The following is a 22,606-nucleotide window of genomic DNA, read 5'->3' as shown; positions in this document are numbered from 1 at the left end:
TGATACATTCTCGTAATGATGTTCGCTGGCAGAAAGCCTTTAATATTTCATGACTTGCAGCGCAGTGTAAATATCCACAAAGGGAAGCAGATGTCTGTGTGTTTGCTCCGCGGCTGGGTGCTCAGGCAGGTGCAGCTCCCTACAAGGTCCCTTCCAGCCCCGCTCCGGAATTTTCCTTCCATAAATTACTGGTTCATTCACTAGGAACCGAGCAGAAGTTCCTAATACTGGGTTTGCAGTGACCTGATTGTGTGTTAAGGCCAGGCCTGAATTCCAAGTCCTGCTCCTTCTTGGTTCTTTCTCTTTTGACATGCTGAGACTTTTTAAAAGTTAATATTTCATCAAGTATAATGCTATTAGAGACTTATTCTCACTTAGTTCACTTATCAGGCAGTGAGATGGCAATAAAAGAGAATGGCTCCTTTGAGACATTAATGCTTTGGAATAAATGATGTGCTAGAACAGAAATTTAATTAATTTACAGAGTATATTGATAGTCCCTTGTTACTGTGCTGTATATTTTTAATCTTCTTTAACATCTGTAGTAAAGTGTTTGAAAACCCCTGCAGTTGAGCAACTAGTAGATAATTAAGTAATAAGGGAAGAGCTTTCTGGAGGGGAAAAGATTCTTTTGAGAAAATACTGTCATAACATGAACACAGCACTGCTGCTGTGATTTGCAGGGGAGAGAAAATAATATACTACCCGGCTGAATACTAAATAATAAGGATTTGAGTCCTGTTTTAAATGCAGTCTACAGCTGCATCCCTGGAAATACAGTTCTGTTCTGTTCGCTCTGCAGCAAAGGTCTCATGGATGGCGCCCCGCGGTAGCAAATCTTGGAGGACGCGGCGCGCTTGTCCCGTTCGGTTTGGTTTGGGGCAGGCCGGGTGGGCAGACCTGTGTTTAAGGAGCAGCTCTTGGAGGTTTTACTCCCAGAAGATGAATGCAGAGATTTGCATTGAACTAATATTGCCCTGTTTAGCACCCGTTGTGCTGTTGTCTCCATGGGGGTAACACCCTTAAAGAAACTGCATCAAGAACTGAAGGGTGTCCCTACGCGTGCACTGACCTTGCTCTGGGACCTGAAATTGTTTTAGCCCCCAGGCAATGTTCTTTGGTGACACAAATCAAGTTAATCGATTACAAAGTTTGTTGTGATACCGCTTTTCTCTTCTTTTTTAGCTAAAGCAGATGAAGCTTTGAAGGCCAAAGAGAGAAGTGAAGAAGAGGCCAAGAAAAGAAAGGAAGAAGGTAACAGTTTTCCTTTGGCAACGCGCTGGGTTTGTGGCAAGTCACAGACGGGTGTTTTGGGGGCCCGACGTCGCCGGCCGGGCAGCCCTGTGCTCCGCGATCCGGTGCGTTGCTGGCGCCTGTAGTTGCTCCTCTTTGGTTACAAACTCCTCATTTTCTTGCTCTGTGTTTTCTTACCACCCCTGAGCCCAAGCCTGAATCATCAACCCAAGCCCAGATAATTTGTGAAGGCAGCGAAAGCTTCTTTGTGCTTCCTGCCCGGACGAGCTCCATGTGCGAGTGAGAAAATGAGGTCTCCTTCGCCGTTCGGATTCAGATAGATGCCGTTTTACAGGATTTTATGTTTTTACATGATTTCCCACCCCCATTTGTTTCTAGATTTAGATGTCTTTAATAAGCTCCAAATACCGTGAAGTAAGGCAAGCATCTTGCAAAACTCTAATGTAATCTCTATTAAAAATTCATGTGATTGATTGCCTTTTTTTTTTTTCTTATAAAATAGTTGGAAAAAAAAATGTTTTGCAAGTCTAGGTGTAATATTCAGGTCTTCTGGAATATCTCATCCCAAAATTCCTGCTGTGCTTGAGAAAAATGTAAAATGCAACGTAATTATCTTTGAAAAATTCAAACTAAGGCATTGCCTGCTCTCCTGTGTTGGGTGGAGGCCAGAGGTGTTCACGTTTAACAAACCCGCAGCTCCGTGGTGTTTCCAAGGGGCCAGGATGGGTGCTGGGCTCTCTCCCCCTTCCAAGGTAGCCGGCAGTTGTTGCATCCCAAGGAAGTCTTGTCTTTTCTGTCACTTTTCTGGTTGTGTGACCGGGGTGCAGGGGGAGCAGGGACACGCTGGCGTGCGGGGGGCCGGGCCCACGCAGGGTACCCGCAGAAACAGCGTTGGGTAACGGGCAGAAGCGGCAGCCCTCCTGCTGGCTCCCGTGAGCTTTCCCAGCGCGGGGGCGTCTGCGCTTCCGTGGGGGCAGCGGGAACGCCGGGAATACCGGGCCAAGCGGGGCCAGCTGCGGCCCTCCCGCAGCCGCGTGGGGACCTGGCGGCTCTCGCTCTCCAACAGCAGCGATTCCGCAGGCGGGGAGGCAGCGGCGGGAGGAGCATCTGCGCGGCCCCGCGCTCAATGGAGCAGCCCTGCCGGGCCGGGAAGCGCCGCGGCGCTCGGCTGCACTCTGGGGAAATAAATTTGGCAGAAAATCAGCATGAGTAGATTTAATTATCACTCGGAGACCTTTCCCTTTTCTGGCTTAGTGATCCTGAAACGCGGCGGTTCCCTGAAATCTGTGCGGACGCTAAGCTTCGCTTCCCAATTTGTTCCTCCGCGCAATGATAAGCCAAGCAATTACTGGTTTATTGATTTTTCATCATGGCAAATTTAAAGTTGATTTTTTCCTGAAAAGGCAGGGGTGATTAAGTGTTTCCCCTCGGTTTAGTACAAGAGAGCTGTGTGGCAGAATCTAATATCCTGAGGTCAACCTCTGCAGGCAGATAATGCGGTGCCTCGGCCACGTGCTGAGGAGGGGAATCGGGAGTACAGATGCGATAGGATATGTGTGGAGACAGTTTAATTTGCTCCGGCTCTGCGGCCGCGTCGCGCGGGCCCTGCTTGGGAAGGCCCCGCCGGTGGCGCGAGGGACGGGGTGTCCCATGGGCTGTGCAGAGCTGGTGCTGCCGCCCGAGCAGCCTTTCCGAGAGGTTTGTTTGGTGGCTGGGGGTGACGCGGGGGAGCTGGCCGTGCAGCAGCAGTTCTCCTTTATTAAAGCTTTAAAGCTCCCGTCTTCTTCTTCCGTATCCAACAGAAGGGCCAGTGGAGAAGCTGGCGGGACGCTTGCCTGGGCATGCAGGCACCTTCGGGAAGAGCCCCAGCATTCCCAGCTTTTCCTGGCTGCGGAGCAGGGATGGGAGAGGCGGGGAAGCTGCCGAGGTCTGAACGAGCCGTGGGAACAGCAGGGAAAATGGACACAAGCGCTTTCCATGGATGCTGGCAGCAGAGCCCAGGTATCCAGAGTCCTGATCAGCCCCGCAGGTCTCCCAGGCTCAGAACCGCATTTTGGGTGGGAACTCTCTCGCTTGACCACTTTTGGCTTCCCTCAGTAACAGTATCAGAAGTTCATAGGATAGAGTCTCTACGCATAGCTCATTTTTGCCTAATTGTGTGAATAACGCCCTATTTTCCCAGGTGAGAGGCTTGGTTAGACATAGAGCATCAAGCGCTTGGCAGAGGAGCCGCTCGTGTCCGCCGTTACAAACCCGCGGCCTGCTCCAAACCGTAGCTCCTGTTTATCCTCGCCCTCCGCCCGTCGGGCAGCATTCCCGCACGGAGACGCACGCCCGGGCCCTGCCACAGCCCAGCAGGCGTGCGCGTTTTCCTGTTCAGCACGAGGGAAAGGCTGGTGTGACTGGGATTAAGGACCGCGGCTGAAGCGGCTACAGAGCGTCGACTGCGCGAGGCCAGCGCGTGGCTGCAGTAAGTTAAAGAGCCTTACTGGAAGGGATGGAAATACACTAAGCTGCCCTTAAGTTCACGAGTCACTGCCTTAGGTCATAGTTTTATGTTCAGTGAATTTTGGCGTGGTCGGTAGCTGAGGCCTCCGCAGGGCGTCGCGTCGGGGAGGAGACGCCGCTCGTGCCAAGCTCGGGCGCGGAGACGTGCCCTGGTCGGGGCGTGGGGCAGCCCCCGCATCCCGCGGTGCCCGGGATGGGCTACACAGCTGCAGGAGCTGAGACGAGGCCGCTCAGGAAACGGTGCGCAGGCACCGTGCGTGGGATCCTCGCTGGGAATGGTATTCCTGCTCCGCAGCCGAAACGGTGGGTACCGAGCCACCTCCCCAGAGCCTGCCTGTGTGCGCGTTTCATCTTTTTATTGCCATTTCAGCATTAAAAGTAAGCAGAAGCAAATGGAGGATTACACCAGGGCGGGAAGTTTTGCGGAGCTAGGGCGATGCAGAGCACGGCGCTGGGAAGAGCCTCCCAATCCCCGCCGAGGCTGCGGTGGCTCCGCGAATCGCGGTGTCCCCGCGTGGGGCAGGTTCCAGACACCCGAAGCAGGAGGCGCCGGTGGGGCCATGGGGCTTCTGCAGGTTGCTCTATTGAAATAGTTCTCCCTCCTGCTTCTCACCCCAGGGATGGCTTTGCTCTGCTTCCATGCTAACACACGGAGCAGCGTTTGCCTGTTTCTGTACTTTGCTCCAAAGGGGAAAATCCAATCAATTTTTCTCTGGGTGACTGACATTAAGATATGACATCTCATGTAAATAAGCATTATTTTGAAACTAGTATTTTAATCATTAAGCCCTACTTTCGTAAGCACCCCAGGGATCACGAAAGCTCCTCTCTTGCACCTGCAGAGACAGGTGGAGCTTGGGCAGGTCATGGCGAGGGTGCCGTCAAAACCCTATGGAAAGAGCGGGAAGCTCCCTCCCTTCCAAGCCTGTCCTGGGAATCCCGGCATTTCAGCCCCGTCAGTGATGGCAGAAGACCATCAAATACTCCTCAGAATGCAGCCTAGCTTTGTGGGGCTCTCCCAGGCTGATTTATGGCTGTTTCTACGAATTATAAGCCTGGAAACTTTCTTCAAGATTTAAGACGCCTGAGAAATAAGAATTGCTTGGGCACTTCATTAATGCTGCGTATTTTACTGACTCCTTTCTTGCCGTGTGCTAAAGCACAAGCCCGAGAGCAGCAGCAGTTAAGGTAACGGCATTCTAAAGCAATCACGTAATTAGTTATCTGAATTCAATCACTTAAAAAACAATTTATAGCTATATATTGAAAAGCTGCTTCCAGAAGGGACAAACAAGGCGCCGTGCAGGAGGAGGAGCGCGGAGCAGGGAGAGGACGGGATCGGAGCAGCGGCGCGGCGCGTTTACAGCTTCCTTGTGGGATTCGCATGAGTTTAGTGACAAAGCGAGACCCCAGCAGCAGGGACATTGCTGCCGTGTGGTGTGCAGGAATCTGCTTGCAGATGTGTCCGTGAAGTTCATCCGTGTGAAGCTGCTGCGAGGGGCTTTTTCCCTTGCTGTTTTTCCTGCAGTTCGGCATGGCGTGGGATAACACGCTGCAGTGAGAGTCTTTGTGGTGGTTCCTTCCTCTCTAACAGAAAACAGCATTCTCCTGAAATCCAAGGCTAATTTATTCATTCGTTAAGTATTTCACTTAAATTCTGAGATTCGGTCTTTAAATTTCCATTAATTTGCACTGTTTGGTCTATTGAGGTTTTCATTTGTCAAAATTGTTAGCTCTGGGGTATTAGTTACGCAAATATTGATGTGTAGCTTTGGCCTGTTAGCTATCAATTGAAATCAGAAAATCGATGGACTTAATAGCTGCTCATTAGAGCGCTGCGTCGGCGCGGCGGGTCCCCGCGGGCGCTCGGAGCGCTGCGCCCAGCGTCAGCCGGCACGGAGCGGAGCCTGCGGGACCTGGGGACGGCCAAAGGGCGCTTGTGGCTCCGAGGTGCCTGCGGACCGCAGCGCGCCGGGCCGAGGGCTGCGCTCAGACCCGCGCACGGGAGGGTGTTTGGACAGAGGACGTTTGTGCCACACAACGTGGTTGCTGCTGCCTGGGAGGGTGTTTGGACGGGGGACGTTTGTGCCACACAACGTGGTTGCTGCTGCCTGGGAGGGTGTTTGGACGGAGGAGGTTTGTGCCACACAACGTGGTTGCTGCTGCCTGGGAGGGTGTTTGGACGGAGGAGGTTTCTGCCACACAACGTGGTTGCTGCCGCCGCTGAACTGCAGCGCTGGAGCCCGCGCTCGGTGCCGCGGCCGATACCGCTGCCGAGGGGAGCAGTAAGTGAAGAGGTTTTCCTTAACGGCTGCATCTCCATTAGGAACAGGGAGCTGCTTCAGCTCCCAGTTTTCAGGAGCGCACTTCAGAATGGAGCAGTATGAAATAGCTAAGAAACGGGAAGCATTAAGTGCATCAGTTAAGGATATTCTAGCCTTGTGCTAAGCAGGATACGTATAGAAATACCTGAGTACATTCCTCAATTTACATTAAAAATGGCTCTGTGGATTTTAAATGAGTTCATTGTTTGCAGTCAGGAAGGGCCTGTCGTTCTGATTTGGGCCATAAGCCTGCAGAAACATGTGCGTTTGGTTACGTTCAGGCATAAACCACCAGCCTGAATTCAAAGGCAACGTGTACGGCCAAGGCATCAGGCAGCTAAATATCGGCGAGATAAAATTCTCAAGTCTGCATCACTATTCTTAGAGGTAAATGCAAGAAAACGGTGTGTCACACCTTTGATTGAGCATTTTTGTCCACTGGACAACAGTGGGTTGGTGGAGAAGGAAAAAGAAAGACCCCTCCATGCTCAGTAAATGCGTAGGATGAGGGAAATACAGACTGAATTAATGATATTTAAAGATGACATAGGCAATTATAACTGAAAGGTCAGGGTAGGTGGCAGTTTTCCCAAGTATACAGAGTGCCAGAAAATTCCCCAAAGTATGTATTTTAATTGAGTTATGTTTTCTTTCCTTCACATTGAAGCATTAAGGCATTACCCCATTCCTGGTTCTGTGGTCCTGTAATTTAACATGGCAAAATTCCCAGATCTGGTTTTCGACAGCAAAACCACATCACGCACAGGCCTCCTCCAGTAATGAAATACAACATCGTGCCTGCTCCCAACCATCGCTTCCTTTCTTGTTCCAAGCAAAAATACATTTAATATACCAGAAAAAAAAAAAAGACTCCAAGGGGGAAGAAGTGGAGCTGGATGCCCCAGTGGGGTGGGAATGTGGGAAATCCCTGGGAAAAGCGCACGGAGGCAGTGCGGGCAGAGCCGGGTGCCGCGAGGGGGTCGGGATGGCACCGGGGAGGCTATTCCTGACGAAAGGATTTTACCTGCGCACGGGCACGCGCTGCCGGTGCCCGCTCTGCCGGCTGCTCCGTTTGGCCGGTGCTTTTGGTGTCCCGCAGTTCAGTGCGTTGGGGCTTCACCGAGACGTCTCTTGTTTATGCTGGCCAAGGGCTACTTGAAATGTGAGCTTAAATATACACATCATATTTGGTTGGTGCTGGACAGCTGTTTAGCTGGAAGAAATGGTAATATTTGATCTAATATTTGATCTGGAGGTCTGGCCTAGGGAGGACCGGGAAGAACAAAAGACAGGACCAAAACAACCCAACCATTTTGCTAGTCCACGTTTCGCTTTGCATTTAGCCACTTGCTTGAGTAACATTTGGTGCTTGAGGGACCCCTGAGGGGGCTCCAGGGGCTCCTGACGGCCATCAAGAGCCATTGGATGGCCAAAGGATGTCCCTGCTCCTCATCGCGCGGAGCTGGGCACAGAAATACTTCCAGTTATATGAATGCGTATAATAGATACGTGTCTCAGTTTAATATGGACAAATTGTTATGTATTACACACATATGTAATATATACCCTCATCAGCCTGTACGTACAGTATAGAGGTTATTTGGGATGCAGATATATAAAAGATAGAAGCAGCCAGTAATTGCCTTTAAGATCAGAGCACAAAGCATTACCTTGGATTTTACAAGGCCAGCGAGCAACAAAAGAGCAGTAATTTATGAGCTCAGCGTAAAAGAATAGCATAATTGCATTAAAAATTAATGCTAATGAACACTAAAATGGGGAAGGTGGTTATGATGAAAGTTTGTATTCATCTTCCCCGGTTTGAATGATGGCTAGTGGCTTGATTAATGGCTTAATTTCTATCAATTAGCGGGGAAAAATCTCCTACGAGACAAGGGTAAATTGAGCATTGAATTACATATCTTGCTTTTGTGCGCTGAGAGGAGCGGCGGCGTCTCCCGGCACCCGCCGCGGTGCCGAGCGCGCCGCGGACACCAGGGCCGGCTGCTCCCGGGGGACCCGGCGCACAGATAAGGCTCGGGAAGGAGAAGCCCCCTGGCCCCGTGGGTTTTCTCACTGGCTGCTACCGCTGCCGTGTGGTTTGGTAAAAATAGCCGGTTCCGTTGTGCAACTTTATCATTTGAAATGTAAAAGTGAGGAAAGGTAAACGCAGAGGAGTATTTGCCGCTTGTTAGTTAATCCGTGTGGTCCTTCACTTACGCTTGAAGGAGAGCCCCAGGGCCCGGGCGCACTTTCCCAGGCAGGTTTATGCGTTACAGCCACCCCTGTGACCTCCCAGCTGGGCATTCCAGGGACGGCGCCGCCCCGGGAGCGGCCGCAGCGTGCCCGGCTCCCGCGGGACACCTGTATCCTCCCGCATTCCCATATGGATACGCGTTGATTGGCGTTGGCAGCAGCGGCGGCCCCGCTGCCCCGCGGCTTCCCGGGGGCGCAGCGCCCCCTGGCGCCCGCCGCTCCGCACCGCCCGTCCCGGCGGCAGCTCCGCGCTCCTCTCCGCGGCCCCGCAACCAGCCACGGCCGCAACGAGCCCTAATGCCGTATTCAGTTTATTTTTTTCGCTGTAACGCAGTGAAAAGACTTGCTGTGCAGTGAGTTAGTATTGATTTTTTTTGTCTGTAGCCTCTTAGCTTTCTGACTCCATTATTTTTGATTTTACTATGAAATACATATCCTTCCTACTGACATCTGACAAACAACATCTGGAAGTCATTCTATCTACCAATAATGTGTTTGTCAAAAATACCGTGCGCTAATGGCTTCTGCTTCCTCCAGTCCATTTTCCCCACGTTAATGTCACTGATGTAATCCTAAAAACACGCAGTGATTTTGTCTCTCCTAATCATTTGTCATTCCTGCAGGCCTGCGCAGGAGTCGCTCAGCCCCTGTGGGCTGGGACGTGGCCGGGCTGAGCGTCCCCCCACGGCCGCTCGTCCCTGGGGTCTCCTGGATGCTGCCGCTGTCCTGGTGCGGGTGCTGCAGGTGCTCCCGGGACGGGGCTGTGCGGGACGTGTCGCACGGTCCAGCAGAGCCAGCACGAGCTGAACTGGCAGCCGGGGCGTCTCCTCCGACAGCCCCAGGAAGGGGCCGAGCTGGGCCCTGCTCCACGCGGTGCCGCTCGCTCCGGCTGCCCTGCGCCCAGGCGCTCACTGCTCGCTCGGCCCTGCGTGTCCTGCAGGGTGGGAGCGGCGAGACGGCCGACGGGGCAGGGACAGGGGCAGGGGCAGGGAGGTGTCTGACGCGGCAGGAGGGTGTCTGAAGCAGTCACCTGCGCCCGGCTGTCAGTGTGACCGGCTTGACGCCCACGCAGAGTTGGACCATCCCCTATTTTTCACTTCATCGTATCCGTAAAGGCTGCGTTCTCAAATGATTCATAGCCACAGCGGTATCCCCTTTGCTGCTCAGCTGTATTTCTCTCCCTGGTTGCTTGTCTCTGTTACCTCTTTTCTGAACGCTCTGCCCAGCAATAGCTGCTCTCTGCGGTGCCCTGGGCCTGGTGCCGCCCTGTGTAAAACCGGGGCCGTGAGGAGCAAACGAGTGGTTGCAGCAGTGAAAGAGAGCAGGGAGCTGGAAGAACAAGGTGGAAGTTTATGTTTGCTGGTCACTGCTGTTGGATATATGTGAGGATTAACTGAGCTGCGAGCTCGGAGAAGCCTTCACTTCTCCAGGCTATTCTCCTGCTATAAATCTAGCATTTATCTTGTAAGGACTTTGCTAGCAAATTCTGCTGTTAGCCTCTTGAATTATATCACATATTGAGCCATAACAGCCAACTCACTGCTGTTATTTTTATTAAGGAGTTTTCTTCTGTAACAGAGTATTTTAGCTTGCATTAAAAGCTGGTTGTTTTTTTATTCTGCTGGATAATTCCTAAGTTGTGAAATACATTCAAGGTTTTGCTTAGCCCTAGCGTTTATCCCAGGCTCACACTAATGCATCCTGACACTACACCTTCTCTTTTAGACCAGGCCACCCTAGTGGAGCAAGTCAAACGAGTAAAAGAAATTGAAGCTATTGAAAGTGACTCCTTTGTTCCGCAGATGTTCAGATCGAGTAAAGACATCAAAAAGGTAAGTTCTACACGTCCCTTCTGTGCGCGTCGCCCTTTCAAGGCCAGGTGGGAGTCACACTGCTAGTGGAGTTGCCACTGGTGACAGCAGCAGTGGGGACAGCTCCAAAGGCAGCGCTGGAGTCCGTGCTCGGATGACGATTCTCCTAAATGCTTGTTGGGGGTCAAGGAAGAACATGCTTAGATGCGTGAGACGTTTCAACGAGACCAACTGCTTTGACAGTACGTTTGGCAATTCAGATTGTTTGAAGTTCTTTTAAAATCATGTGAAATTATCATGTGTTTTTAAGGGAAAGCAGAATAATTAAAATGAAAAGGTAATCATACATTTAGAATGTAATTAGAAGTCAGTATTCTTAACTCTGCTTAACCAAAGCCAAACTCTAAAGCTGTATTTCCTTACTGAAATAAATGGCATGGTTTTCAGACAGCTTCCAAAGAGCAGACAAAATTAGCTTAAGCCATCCAGGCCTGGACACGGCTGCGGGCGCAGGCAGCTCCCGCTGGGCATCCCGAGGGGAATCCTCGTGCAAGGAGCCGCAGCGGGGCCACGCGGCAGAGCGGGGAGCTGGCCCGGGCCCATTAGCACCCACACGTGGTTCTTCTCCCTCCTTCCAGTCCACAGAAGCTGCTGAGCTAAAGTACGAACCCATAACCATAGGAGTGGGGGCTGCCGACACGGCTGCTCCTGAAAAGGAGACGACGACGGCCAGCATTCCCACTGCCATCAAGTACCAGGACGATAACTCGTTAGCTCACCCCAACGTAAGTGTGTGGATACTCACTTTAGGGGAAAAAAAAAAAAAAAAAGAGTCCACTGAACCACCAAATGACAGCAGCCTCATCCAACCTACCTGGTTTTGCTGCCTATCAAATAATCCATGTGCTGAACACTGCTTACTAATGAGCTGCTCATTGGCTCAAAAGGATCCCACCGCCTGCATAATCCACAACAGCAAAAATACAAAACAAGACATTTGCTGCTCTTTTGGCTAAAAACCAAATGAATGTGAGCATTTTTTTTCCCTTTAAAAAAAATTGTATTCTTTTATACAACTTTAAGCTCTGATAAAGTGTGATGTAGTTTTAGCATTACATACATGTTACATGTTTTAGAATGAAGTACCCTGCTAATTTAATGAAGGGAATTTAAAAAGGCTTAAGAAAAGATGCTTTTGGCTTATGTTGTTTGAAAGGTGATGGAGGACTCAGCACTTTCCCACACTTTACCAAATTCCGAAGCTTTAACTAGATGAGAGGCTTTTTTAAGATGGGATTTTTAAATCAAGGTAGTTAAGCTTATGCAAATTCCTTTGTGGACGCTTAACTGGAAATAAGAGTATTCGCAGTAGATTTTTTGAATTAGCATGGTAAAAATGACTTACAGTAAACTAATATAAGTACTGAATAGTGAACATGGCTATGGAAGAGGGAAGCCCTGCAGGATATGAGCAACTTTCCTTTTTTTGCTTTTTGCTCAAGCACCCTTACGCAGCTGTGCTTTTCCTAGCATTGAGATGGCTGATGTTTAGTAACAAACCCAGATGAAGGTAACGGAGTTGTGCCTACCTTTCCCCTCCCCGTTCTCCCTGCAGCTGTTTATCGAGAAGGCAGAAGCAGAAGAAAAGTGGTTTCAGAGACTGATGGCGCTGCGGCAGGAAAGGCTCATGGGCAGCCCGGTGGCCTGAGCAAACTGCTGGGAACATCAGACACAATTTCCTGTGATGCTAAGAAATCCTGCCGTTACATTCATTTTGCTCTTTTCGCGGGATTTTAATACTCAGTGAGTGGTACAGAGACTAAGTATTTCATCTGAATAAACAAGAATGTTCCATCGTCATTTTTTTCCCTAATTCATTGCAGGGTCACTTGTACTGCTAAGCTACCTGCTGCTGCAGGGAAGGGTGTCGTGGGGCTGTCATTTGGTTTTGTACTGAATTTCTCTTGTGTGCAGAAGACTTGACAGACCAACCGAAAAAAAAAGAAAAAGCCCTTACGTCTCTGTATCTATATACACTGTCCAAGAAAGTTCAGCGTTAGCAGAGGCAGCCCAGGACTGCAGATGGTACCACCTGGGCCACGGGATCTTTTGCAGCTGAGGGAGGATTCAGGGCCAAGTTTATTGCTGCTCTCTTCTCTTCCATCACTCTTCTCCTTGCTGCTCTCATCTGCCTGTGTATTGGTAAGAACCTTTATTGACCACAACTACTGGCATACCCATTTCTGGACAGAGCAAATCTTTTTAGTATATGAAGTTCCCATTTGTCAAAATAAGACTTGAAAAGAATGGATTTTGTCATGTTTGGGCTATCATTCAGTTTGTCTCATGCACACCAATCAGTGTATTAACACCAAACACCGTCCAAAACAGGGAAAAAACCAAAGCATTTCTTTTGAGTTATCTGGCAAATCCTCAAATCTGTGGGAAAACTATAATATCAGTGGAAGATTTATGGAAATAATTCATTTAAGAAGCCATTTCTTCTGTTTTAGGGCTTATATTGTCATCCTATCCCCTCTTACTGGAATGTTCATTACACATATTTGAAGTCTATGATAGTAGTGGCGTGGGAGGAGGAATGGTGAGGAAGGGGTATGTTGTTTTCTACCAGATACCATCTGTTACCAATCAGAAGATATTCCATTCTTGCTGTTATTTAGCACAAATACATGTTTCTAAGGGGGCTTCCCGAAGCAGCTCAGGGATGCCTGAGCCTGCGTAATGGAGATGGGGGTCACGCGGAGCAGGCTCTGACAGCCCCAGCAAGGCCAAACGCTGCCGCTCGCAAGAGATTTAATCTAATTGTGCCGCCCCTTGTCGTTAGGGCTAAGCTGGGTCTTCAGAGCACCCATCCTTGCACCGTTCATGGTCTTCTGCCAGGCTCATTTGCACTGAAGCTCAGGGCTCCCTGCTGCCCAGCCCTGTGTTAAGGGTGCTGGGCCGGCGCTCTCAGAACCTGCTTGATTAAACTGGGCTTAAACTTGGGGCACAAAGAGAAGCTGCTCTGCTGTGTAGGGGGGCAAAGCCTGTATGGGGGCAGTCCATAGAGGGGCGTCATCATTAATTATTAGACTATCCTCAAGTTGTGTAAATTCTGTTTTTCCTTATTTTGCCTTTACTTGAACAGTCTCTCATGAATGATTAAGGTATTAATTTTTTAAATATCAAAGTATTAAATTACTATAATTAATAATTATTGTAAGTATTAATAAGCAGATACTAAGTCCTTGAAACGATATAGTTAAGTTGGCAGTCACACCAGAATTAAACTTCATTCTGTGACCAGCTATGCAAGAATAAGGAGAACCTTAAACTTTGCCATTGAAATTATTTTGCAAGACTTGGTACATTTTACATGGGTTAACAGGTTGCATACCTGTCCAAATAGATGTGTTGTCCACAAGCTCCATTTATGGCATTTTTCCTGGAGGAAAAGCCAAGTGTGTTACCTAACTAGAGGCAGATACCAATGCCAGGAGCGATGTCTTGGCGTGGACATGAAGCTCACGTCGATGATTACCAGTTAATCACCATCGACCTGGGAAAATGCACTGCTGGCTCTAACTGCCTGCTCCTCATAATTCCTAAACAGCATCATATCTTTCTGTAATAACTGTACCTTCTTAGAAGCTTTTTATCTAAGGTCTTCTGATGTAAACCATTAGTTTTTAGGACTCTTGCCTGTGAACAGTTTGGTTTTGTCATATGTTCCACTTTTTTCTAGTGAAAGTTATTGGATTCCTGGTTAGGAAAAAGGAAAGAAATAGTAGCTTGTTACCCAGCTAAACCACGGCGCTGTTCAGCGTGCAGTTTTACGGCTGCTGTCGTGTTCTGTCACTCGCGTCTCTCTGACATGATAAGCAGTAACACAAAGTTCCTCCTAATACCAAACTACCTTAAATCTGACCTAGACGACTGTGTGTAGGAGGGAGAGGATAATGCTGTAACTCGATCCATTCAGACTTGTGGTAGTCAGCAAAGACCTCTACCCTTAGAAATTACATTAGCAAACTCATTTCACTTAGCCTACCGAACAGCCACCATCAATTAAAATCAAACTAGGCTGATCTTGATTTGATAACTTTTAGGTAAAATGTCCATTATTCATTTCTGATATCTTGAGTCATCTAGCATCTACATAATTATTTTTATTAGGGTAACTGCTTGAAAATTAGTTCTGTTTCTATTACGATTATTGTTACAGTAGCTTAGAAAGATTTGTCCCAGTAAAATAATGGTGTATCAGAAAACACTGCCAGTCAGGAGTAGATCAAATTTTGCTACTTCTGCTTAAAGATCTGAGATATGAACTGGGACTGAATGGACCTGAAGGCCATTTTTCCATCAGTAACCCAAAACCAGCCTTCTCATTGATTACAATTTTCCATTTGTCAAGTTACAAGAGGCAGGTTATTTTTAGTGGAGCTCCTTGAACTCTAAAAACCTGGTTCAAAAGGGATCATGTTGGACCTATAACTTAATCCACCCATGACGCAGCATCACGCTTCTGTGATTCCTTCAACCTGCAGCAATAATAAAAATATCCCCCAGGAGGAAGGGAAATAGCCTTGATGCCTAATGGGCGTTATGTCTCTCGCCTAAGCTCCAAACTAAGGGGGACCCAATTTGTACATAGAGTGAAAAGGTTTGATTTGACCTCAGCCTCCCAAACCTGTGAACTATTCCCTGCTGAACGACATCCTCCTGCTAGGAAGAGGGGGGAAAAAACCCTATAACAAGGATGAGAGGAGGCAGAATTCTCCACAGCAGAGCTCTGCTTATTTAAAATAGTCATCAGTCTTATATTTAGCTTAGCGGGCATTTCCTAATTTCTTTTTTCTAACTCTATTTCGTCACCTTCTTTTCCTCCTCCTTTGCTGAGGCCTGGAGCAAAAAAAAAAAAAAAAAAAAAAAAAAGAGCGGCAAGGGCCAGGCCAGATGATAGGACTTGGACACGGAGTCCCTCGGGAATTGCCGCCCCAGGGCGAGCAGGTGAGAAGTGAGACCCCTGTGAGGAAGGCGGAACGGCGGGTTTGGCTGCTCGAAGCAGCAGCAGGTTGTGCTTCACCTCCGGGGACGCTCCCCTGCCTCGGTGACACGTGCCTCGCTACTTGGAAATTCTTACTTCAGTGCCACTGAAACCCACACAGGATAATTAAAAGTGCTACTTGACTATAGTTTTTGCTTCTTTAAAAAAACAATATAGAACAGATCAGTGGGATCAGTAATGAGATGAGACGATTCTAGGCTCTTTGGCACCAATTTTGAACAGTCTGTAGTTTCCAAAATTGTCACTGTGGTCACCAAGTTCCAGTACAGAATCCTCATTCCCACTAGATGTCCCTCTAGTCCCAGAGCAGTGGAGCAGCAACCTCAGAACAGGAGGCCGGGGACAGGGGGACCCACGGCAACAGAATTTGCCTTTCTGCTCCTTAATCAGAGCTGAAGTTACGGTAGCATGAAAAAGTACTTTAGCTAATAGTTCTCTGTATGACCTGTTACTTACCATCTCAATCGTTATGGATAAAAATATTAATCAAAAAGGTCAAACCCAAGCATTTATCATAAAGTCAGTGCAATCCTTGCAGGATATTATAAGAAAGAAAAAAGGAAAGAAAACGTATTCTCTGGCTGTCACCTGTGTGCAGAAAGCACCGCCGACCGACGCTGCGCTGCCGTGGGGCCGCGGCCGCTCCGCAGGACCGGCACCTGCTCCGGACGCTGCGCGGGGCTGTTCGCTGGCGGCTCCTGCCTTGGTTCTTTTCATGCTTTAGTTCTGAAAGGAAGGCATTAATGAATCTCATTAATTGTTATTAAAGGCAATTAAATACACCTATCATTTCTAAAAAGCCTGACTTGCGTTTCTGGATACCTTCGCGGTGATTTTCTGAGTATCTTTTATATAAGTTGACATTTTATTTCATTATTCATGCAAGTTACAGAGCTCTGTGACTATTTGAATTGATTATGTATTTAAATAAAATATTAATATAAATGTTGTTATTACATGTCTACCTCTAGTTGCTTATAGTGGAATCCTAATTTTATCTGACATTTATGAACAATTCATAATAAACTGTCTTTGCAAAACACTCTGCATTGGACTGATGTTATGGACGGAATGTAATCAGCTTTTTAACAGCACTGTCGAAAGACCATTTCTGCTACAGATTTGCATCTTTAAACCTACCTGTAAAGGAACTTAACTGTAAAAACGTAAGCAGTAAGGATAGCTCATTTATACCAATGCACTTTAAATAGTAACTGCTGATCCTTACAAAACTGACTGAGAACTCAGAACTGATTGTCCAAGTGCTCTCAAATTACCTCCAACCTTGGTTCTGACATTGCTCTCTAGCCCATGGCAATATGCAGTACAGAACTAATCAGCGCACCCCAGTAATCTACCAGTTTTTCCAAAAAAGTTCAGAAAAAAATGGCCTATTTTTAATATACTGTGCTGATTCTCAGTAGTATGAACAGAATTAGAACTTTTCCTACACTTTTGGAAGTTGGGGACTGTGACAAAGGTAATTAAAAGTCATTGTGTAATAAATGCTGACACTATGTCTTTGCATGAGCAGATGAAAACTGGTTCTGACAGTTGCGTTGTCATACATGTGAGACCAGTCATATACTGTGAGCTGCACAAACTTGATGTTACGATAACCTGTGCATTTAATATACGTCTTTTTCTTACAAGCCTGATTTAACTGTGACTTTAATATCATCTGCTAAGCTAGTGAGATTTTTTTTTTTCAGTTTTAGAGATGCCAAATGCCCTCCTGCCAGAAGCATCTCAGCAACAAGTCCACTAAGAAAAGACGGTTCAAGCTCAGCATCTTCAACATTTGGGTTTTGGTCACTTGGCCATTTGGCCAATGGGAATGACAAGATGTGATAGCAGCAAATTGCTGAAATAATTCATTAACAAAGTGCTTCTGCTTCCTAACACGTAAGCATCTGCTGCCAAAGTTTTTATAAATCAATAGCTACCAGACTCCATGGCAAGAGACCGTTTAAAACACACACTAATTCTGGATCAAATCCTGGTGTCACTGGAATCCATGATAAACACTCTTATTGGGGTCAGCTTTTTTTTTTCTCTTTTTTTTTTTTAAGAATGAGACTGTATTTGTTAAATGCTTCACTTTTCACCATGCTAAACAAAGGAAGAGGGAAAAGTAGCAAAAATAGGACTGATTAAAACAAATGCTGTGTCACTAATGAAAAAAAAAAATTAGAATCCATTACCACAAGATGTAATCAACATAAAAAACTTAACAATTTTTAAATGGATTTATTATATAGATTTGAATGCCAAATACTTTTAGAAAGAAATAAAAACACGTCCTGCCGGTCTTGCTACAATGATAACATATTCTAAGGGCAGACTGTGTCACATACAGCTATTGTGCACTTTCTGGTAGTTTCTTATAAAGAAACTTGTAAATAAGACACTGAACATCAGACAGACCCCCACAGGCTAATACAATTTGGCAATTCCTACATTTCTTATATTTTGTAAAACAGTTATTAAGCAGATGAAAGCCCTGATTTTAAAAAGGAAGCACTCTTGTGTTTCTGTGAATCTAGCAGAGTGTATTTCACCAGTTCTTTTAATTGAGAGTCTGTGATGAAGAAAAACACAAATGTCACTCTTTTATGTGGTTGAAATTTTAAAGATAGAGCAGACTTCATATACAACTGACACAACCTGGTGCTCTCTATTGCAGTCTAAACGATATTTGTTGCCCTGATAATAGCCTGCAAGCATAATTTATTAATTTATACATTATTGATGTATAATTCATGTGCAATGGGAGGAAGTTGGTCTGCAAGTTATAAATGGAAGGTTATCAAGAACTTGCAGAAGTCAGTGACAATTCTATATATAGCTAGTCCCAAAGCCTGCTGTGTACATGCAACAAACACATTTCTTATTTACCAGTGTTAAAAGTACAAGGGCTGAAATTTCCTGGATGCATGAGTTTCTATTTTTTTTTATATATATATACATATATATAAAAATAAATGACTATTTTATCAACTTCAATGCCAAACAGTAGCCTTTAAGGATATTCCTTAGCTGTACAGAGGCTATACTATATTCAGGAATGTTTTCTATCATAGACTCTTGGGTGGGAGAAAATGGAAGATTTGGGGGATAACCGCAGAACACACAAAAAAGCTCCTATAAAAAGTGGGAATTATATTCCACAATTTATACTTGACATAAAATATGTCTCAATTTATCTACTTAAGGCTGACAGTGCACTTCTGAAGAGTATTTTATATTTAAGCAAAAGCACTTAGAAAGAAGTTTGGTTTACGTTTCCCTATAGTTTTACTCTATCTGACTTTTTCCATTTACTTCATTAGGGTCACCCCACTTTTAAACCAGCTGCAGTTTCATCCGCGGCAGAGCCGGCATCTTGGCCTAAATGAAGAGACCGAGAAGTTGTCTCTCGTGTTCAGATTTGAGTCCAGTAGAAAAGTCTCCTTCTAGTGATGAACTAAAGAGCAGGCATTTTGTTTCTAGGTATCTTCTCTGCATATGCAAAGCTGGAAAGTGCTCTGATAATCAATATAATCTGAAAGGAGTGACAGGCAAGATGAGCTCAGCTTTGGTGGGTTACAAATGGTCATCCTCTACAACAGACTTTTACATTAAAAACTTTCCTGTGCGCAGATTAGACTTTATTAAGATGTTTCAGTATTTCCTCCTCCTGAGGCTCAGCAGACCACGGATTTCTGGAGTAAAGATGGTATATATTAGGGGAGGAGGGGAAGGGAATCAAAAAAATAATAATATAAAAGGAAAAAGACTTCATTAGACTCCAGCAAAGAAAAACTATATTCACAGTGTTTTCATCATCGATTTATCGTGGTGTTTCTTTTGTGAGACAGAAGGACACCTTTAAGACAAGATATGCCATGAAGTGCCCGTGAGCCTGTGCCTAACAGCAGGTGTCACCTCGAGGACAGACCCGGCAGAACGCAGCACGGCGCACATGCAAAATGCAAGAAAACGCAACCCTAATTTTGGCCTGAGGCTCTAAGCATACAAAACTACTACATACTGCACTACGCTGTAGTTAGAACAGGACTCCTTTATTTTTAATCCTGATGTGTATTTATTTTTAAAACAAGAAAACCTTGTAATTTAGTTACAGTAACTATATATATATTTTAAAAACCTAGCTAGCAATATTGTTCTTTGGCAAATGCTCTCCAAATGACTTTTGGCTTTCGTTCTCACAAACCAGCTGCTGGCTGGAACTCTGCCTGGGTAAACATCTATGCAGTAATCCAATTTTCACCTCCAAGTGTTAAGCATCCCCACTGGTTAAAAATAATCCTTGCAGACAAACAGTAGCTGATGACTATGCAGACACACAGACAGAAATATTTCTGTATTTCTCAGTAACTGCACTATGTGCTCTTCAGATATTTTAGTATATTTTATATAGCTCTGCAATTCTAAAGAATTTGAGCATAATTTATTTTTTTCAGCTTCACTATAACTGATTTATACTCTGTATGGAACAGAAAACAGAAGCCAATGTGAAATAGCTGTGGAAAGGAGCTACTCAGTATGAGGAGTTAAGATGAACAGAAATGTTAGCAGAAAGTGTTTTGGGCAGAAACCTAAACAAACATCTATAAAACAGGGAGAGAATAGAGAATTATAAATACCAACAAGATGTCAATATGGCAAAGTGACCTTTTGTTCTAAATGAATATGTTCAACAAAGCTCTGAAGTCCGAATCAGATTTAAATAGTCATATCACCAAAATGAATAAGAATTAAGAAGGTAAATTAATTCCTAAGGGAAATCACTGTAGATCTCATTAGTTCAGGAACAAGATACCTTAAAACTTTTAATTAAAGATAATATTTACAGCAAATGAATAAGAGTTGACAGGTTTCAGCACAAACCATAATCTCATTTATGCAAAGTTTTCTTATATTAAGGCAGACATCATTAATCTCATTGGAGATGCCCTCCAGACTGGCAGTGCTGCAGCACCGAGGTGATTTCTTACAGAAGCCTTTTTATCTACACAAAAGAAATCTAACTCAAGCAGACACAAACCATAAAAAGGCCCGAGCAATTAGAGATATCACTGTGCAAATAGACTACTGACTTTATCATGTTAGCGAGCCTCTCATAATGAGCTCACTTCTAACAGGGTCCTTCTCCCCACTAGCAGCCGAAAAATTAACAGTAACTAGAACTCCTATTGCCCAGCTATCTGCACAATAATCCGTCTCGGGATCGTCCCCGACTCGGAAGGGAATTTCATCTTTCGGAGTCTGAGTTCACCTAAAATTAAATAGCAAACTGTAGGTTATCTGATGCACGCCGAACAGCTGTTGAAGGCTCCACATTTCCATTTTACAGTTGTACTAAATTGGTAACAGCTATCTGTCTACACAAGACGAATCATATAAAGGCTAAATTGCACCAAACCAAACCTTTTTATATTTTAATAATATTTAAAAATATTTTTTCTGTGTTCAGAACCTGTCAAATAAGCACTGTTAAAAATACTTATTTAGTTAGCTTTTGGTAGAAGATTGCAAACCAAGGCAACCACCCTGAAACAAGTATTTTGGGAAGATACAACATCAGGAAAGTAAGAAATTGCAAGTTTTTGCATCCAATGTGCTAACTATGTTAAAGAAAACTCACCTTGCGGGGTTGTCGCAAGGAATATATATACATTCTGGCATACCATGTCATGTATATTAATGAACTGTAATAAACAATAGCAAAGCCAAACTGCCCCAGGGCATCTGTATAATAATCACGGTCTAATGACATGTAATTAATAAATGAGCCCTGTACACAGACCTAGCCACTTTGGTAAAGTCATAGTGTATTGCATTTCTAGTACGATCCACCTTCAGAAGAGCTTTAAAGTCCACGGATTAAAAGACTAACTAGGGTGTGAAGTACGACATTACTACAATGTTTGTAATATTTTTCTGTGCAGTTTGAAACAAAGGTTGAATTCTGACTCTGAGCAATAAAAAACATTCTTTGATACTGTCGCAACTGGCACGAGATTTCGTTAGAAAAAGCCCCAAAGCACCAGAGTTCACTTCCATGACCACAGCCTGATTTGCTTTATTTGCTAATCTTTCATCAGAAATGTACAAACAGGTCTCGGGCTTCCCTGGATAATCAATGCGCAGCCCTTTCCCTGTCATGCTTCCCTGCCCACCAGTCAGTCAGCATCCACGTTTCCACCGTAACAACCGCCCAAACCCGGAGTGCACCGTGAGGCTGCAATATCACCACTTGCTAGGATCTAAACAGGAGCGTACATGAGTAGACAGCAAAATCAATGCTCACCTGATTACAGATATTTTTCAAAAATATTGCAGGCTCAGTTCATTCATCTTTTATGTCGGGTTTCCACTTTGGGCCAAGCACCAGCAGAGCTGCTCGTGCAGCGTGAAGGATCTGGCGGAGCTGTAGTGCCTACCCGTGCCCCTTGCTGCAGGAGAGCTAAGTGGATCCCACAAGGATCTACCTCCAGGACTGCCACGGAAACACTCCGGTGCTCTCTAATCCCACCTGGTTATCCAGGGCACATTTTCTCTCTCTCCCCTAAATTCTGGAGCACTGAAATAGAGGAGGGGAAGAAGGAGCTTCTCCTCAGTCTCTCAATACAAGATGCAGAAGAGCTAATAAATAACCCAGCTCTGAAACAACTTGGGCATCCAGAATTTTTGCAGATACGTGTATATATATATATATATATATATATATATTCCCTCCTCTCCATGATTTTCCTATTTTAGGAAGAATGAAGATCAGATTCCCACACATCTGTATCTTCCAAACTCTCCTCCTTCCGAAATGTTTACATGTAAGCAAAGTTTTTACATGTGCACCCCATACACTCACCATCCCCTCTCCACTTTGAGGTAAAATGGGTAATACTTGCTCCATTCGATTACTGAAACCTTCCTCTGACCATGCCCAAAGGCAGGTTTTACGGAGAGGCTTCTCCTTTACAAGAGCCAGCTGAACAGGAGACAAAGAACCAATTTTTCCCTCTTTCCATTTGAACACTAATCCTAACCATTTCCCTCTCGGAGCCAGTGCAGTTCAACGGTACAGAATGAACCACTGGTCAGGACTTTGGAAAGAAACTGCTATAAAGCCTGAGAAACCTGATATGTCTTGAGAGCCCTGAGGAGGTGTGGAGTGAAAGGAGATCCTGATCCATGAGCTGCCTGCAACAGCCACCCGCTGCCACAGCGGCCACCACCGCCAAACACCGCGACAAGCAGGGCTCACTCCTTGGTTTTTATGTTATACATTGCTGGAAAATAAATATATATGTAGGTATTTTATGCATACCTATGCATATATAATGTATGCATTATATATGTGTGTGTCTCTATACAAT

The 22,606-nt window shown here is 45.7% G+C and overlaps 1 protein-coding gene across 2 annotated transcripts in view; it reads left to right on the top strand.

Moving 5' to 3' along the window:
- The window catches only part of RSRC1 (arginine and serine rich coiled-coil 1), a 106,786-nt gene extending 94,899 nt beyond the window's left edge, over nucleotides 1–11,887 (top strand). For both annotated transcript variants that reach the window (XM_088530469.1, XM_010227348.2), the window contains 4 exons: nucleotides 1,186–1,254; nucleotides 10,068–10,174; nucleotides 10,792–10,938; nucleotides 11,769–11,887. In XM_088530469.1, the coding sequence (XP_088386595.1) occupies nucleotides 1,186–1,254; nucleotides 10,068–10,174; nucleotides 10,792–10,938; nucleotides 11,769–11,861 (416 nt within the window). In that variant the 3' untranslated portion in view covers nucleotides 11,862–11,887. The remainder of the gene's footprint in view (nucleotides 1–1,185; nucleotides 1,255–10,067; nucleotides 10,175–10,791; nucleotides 10,939–11,768) is intronic.
- The last annotated feature ends 10,719 nt before the right edge of the window (nucleotides 11,888–22,606 follow it).

This window comes from Tinamus guttatus, unplaced genomic scaffold (assembly GCF_059628265.1).
Source record: "Tinamus guttatus ecotype Peru unplaced genomic scaffold, ASM5962826v1 Tinamus_guttatus_pri_ptg000376l, whole genome shotgun sequence".
NCBI classification, from domain to species: Eukaryota; Metazoa; Chordata; class Aves; order Tinamiformes; family Tinamidae; genus Tinamus; species Tinamus guttatus.
The sequence above is the reverse complement of the archived record's forward strand: the minus strand, read 5'-3'. Positions and strand labels throughout refer to the sequence as shown.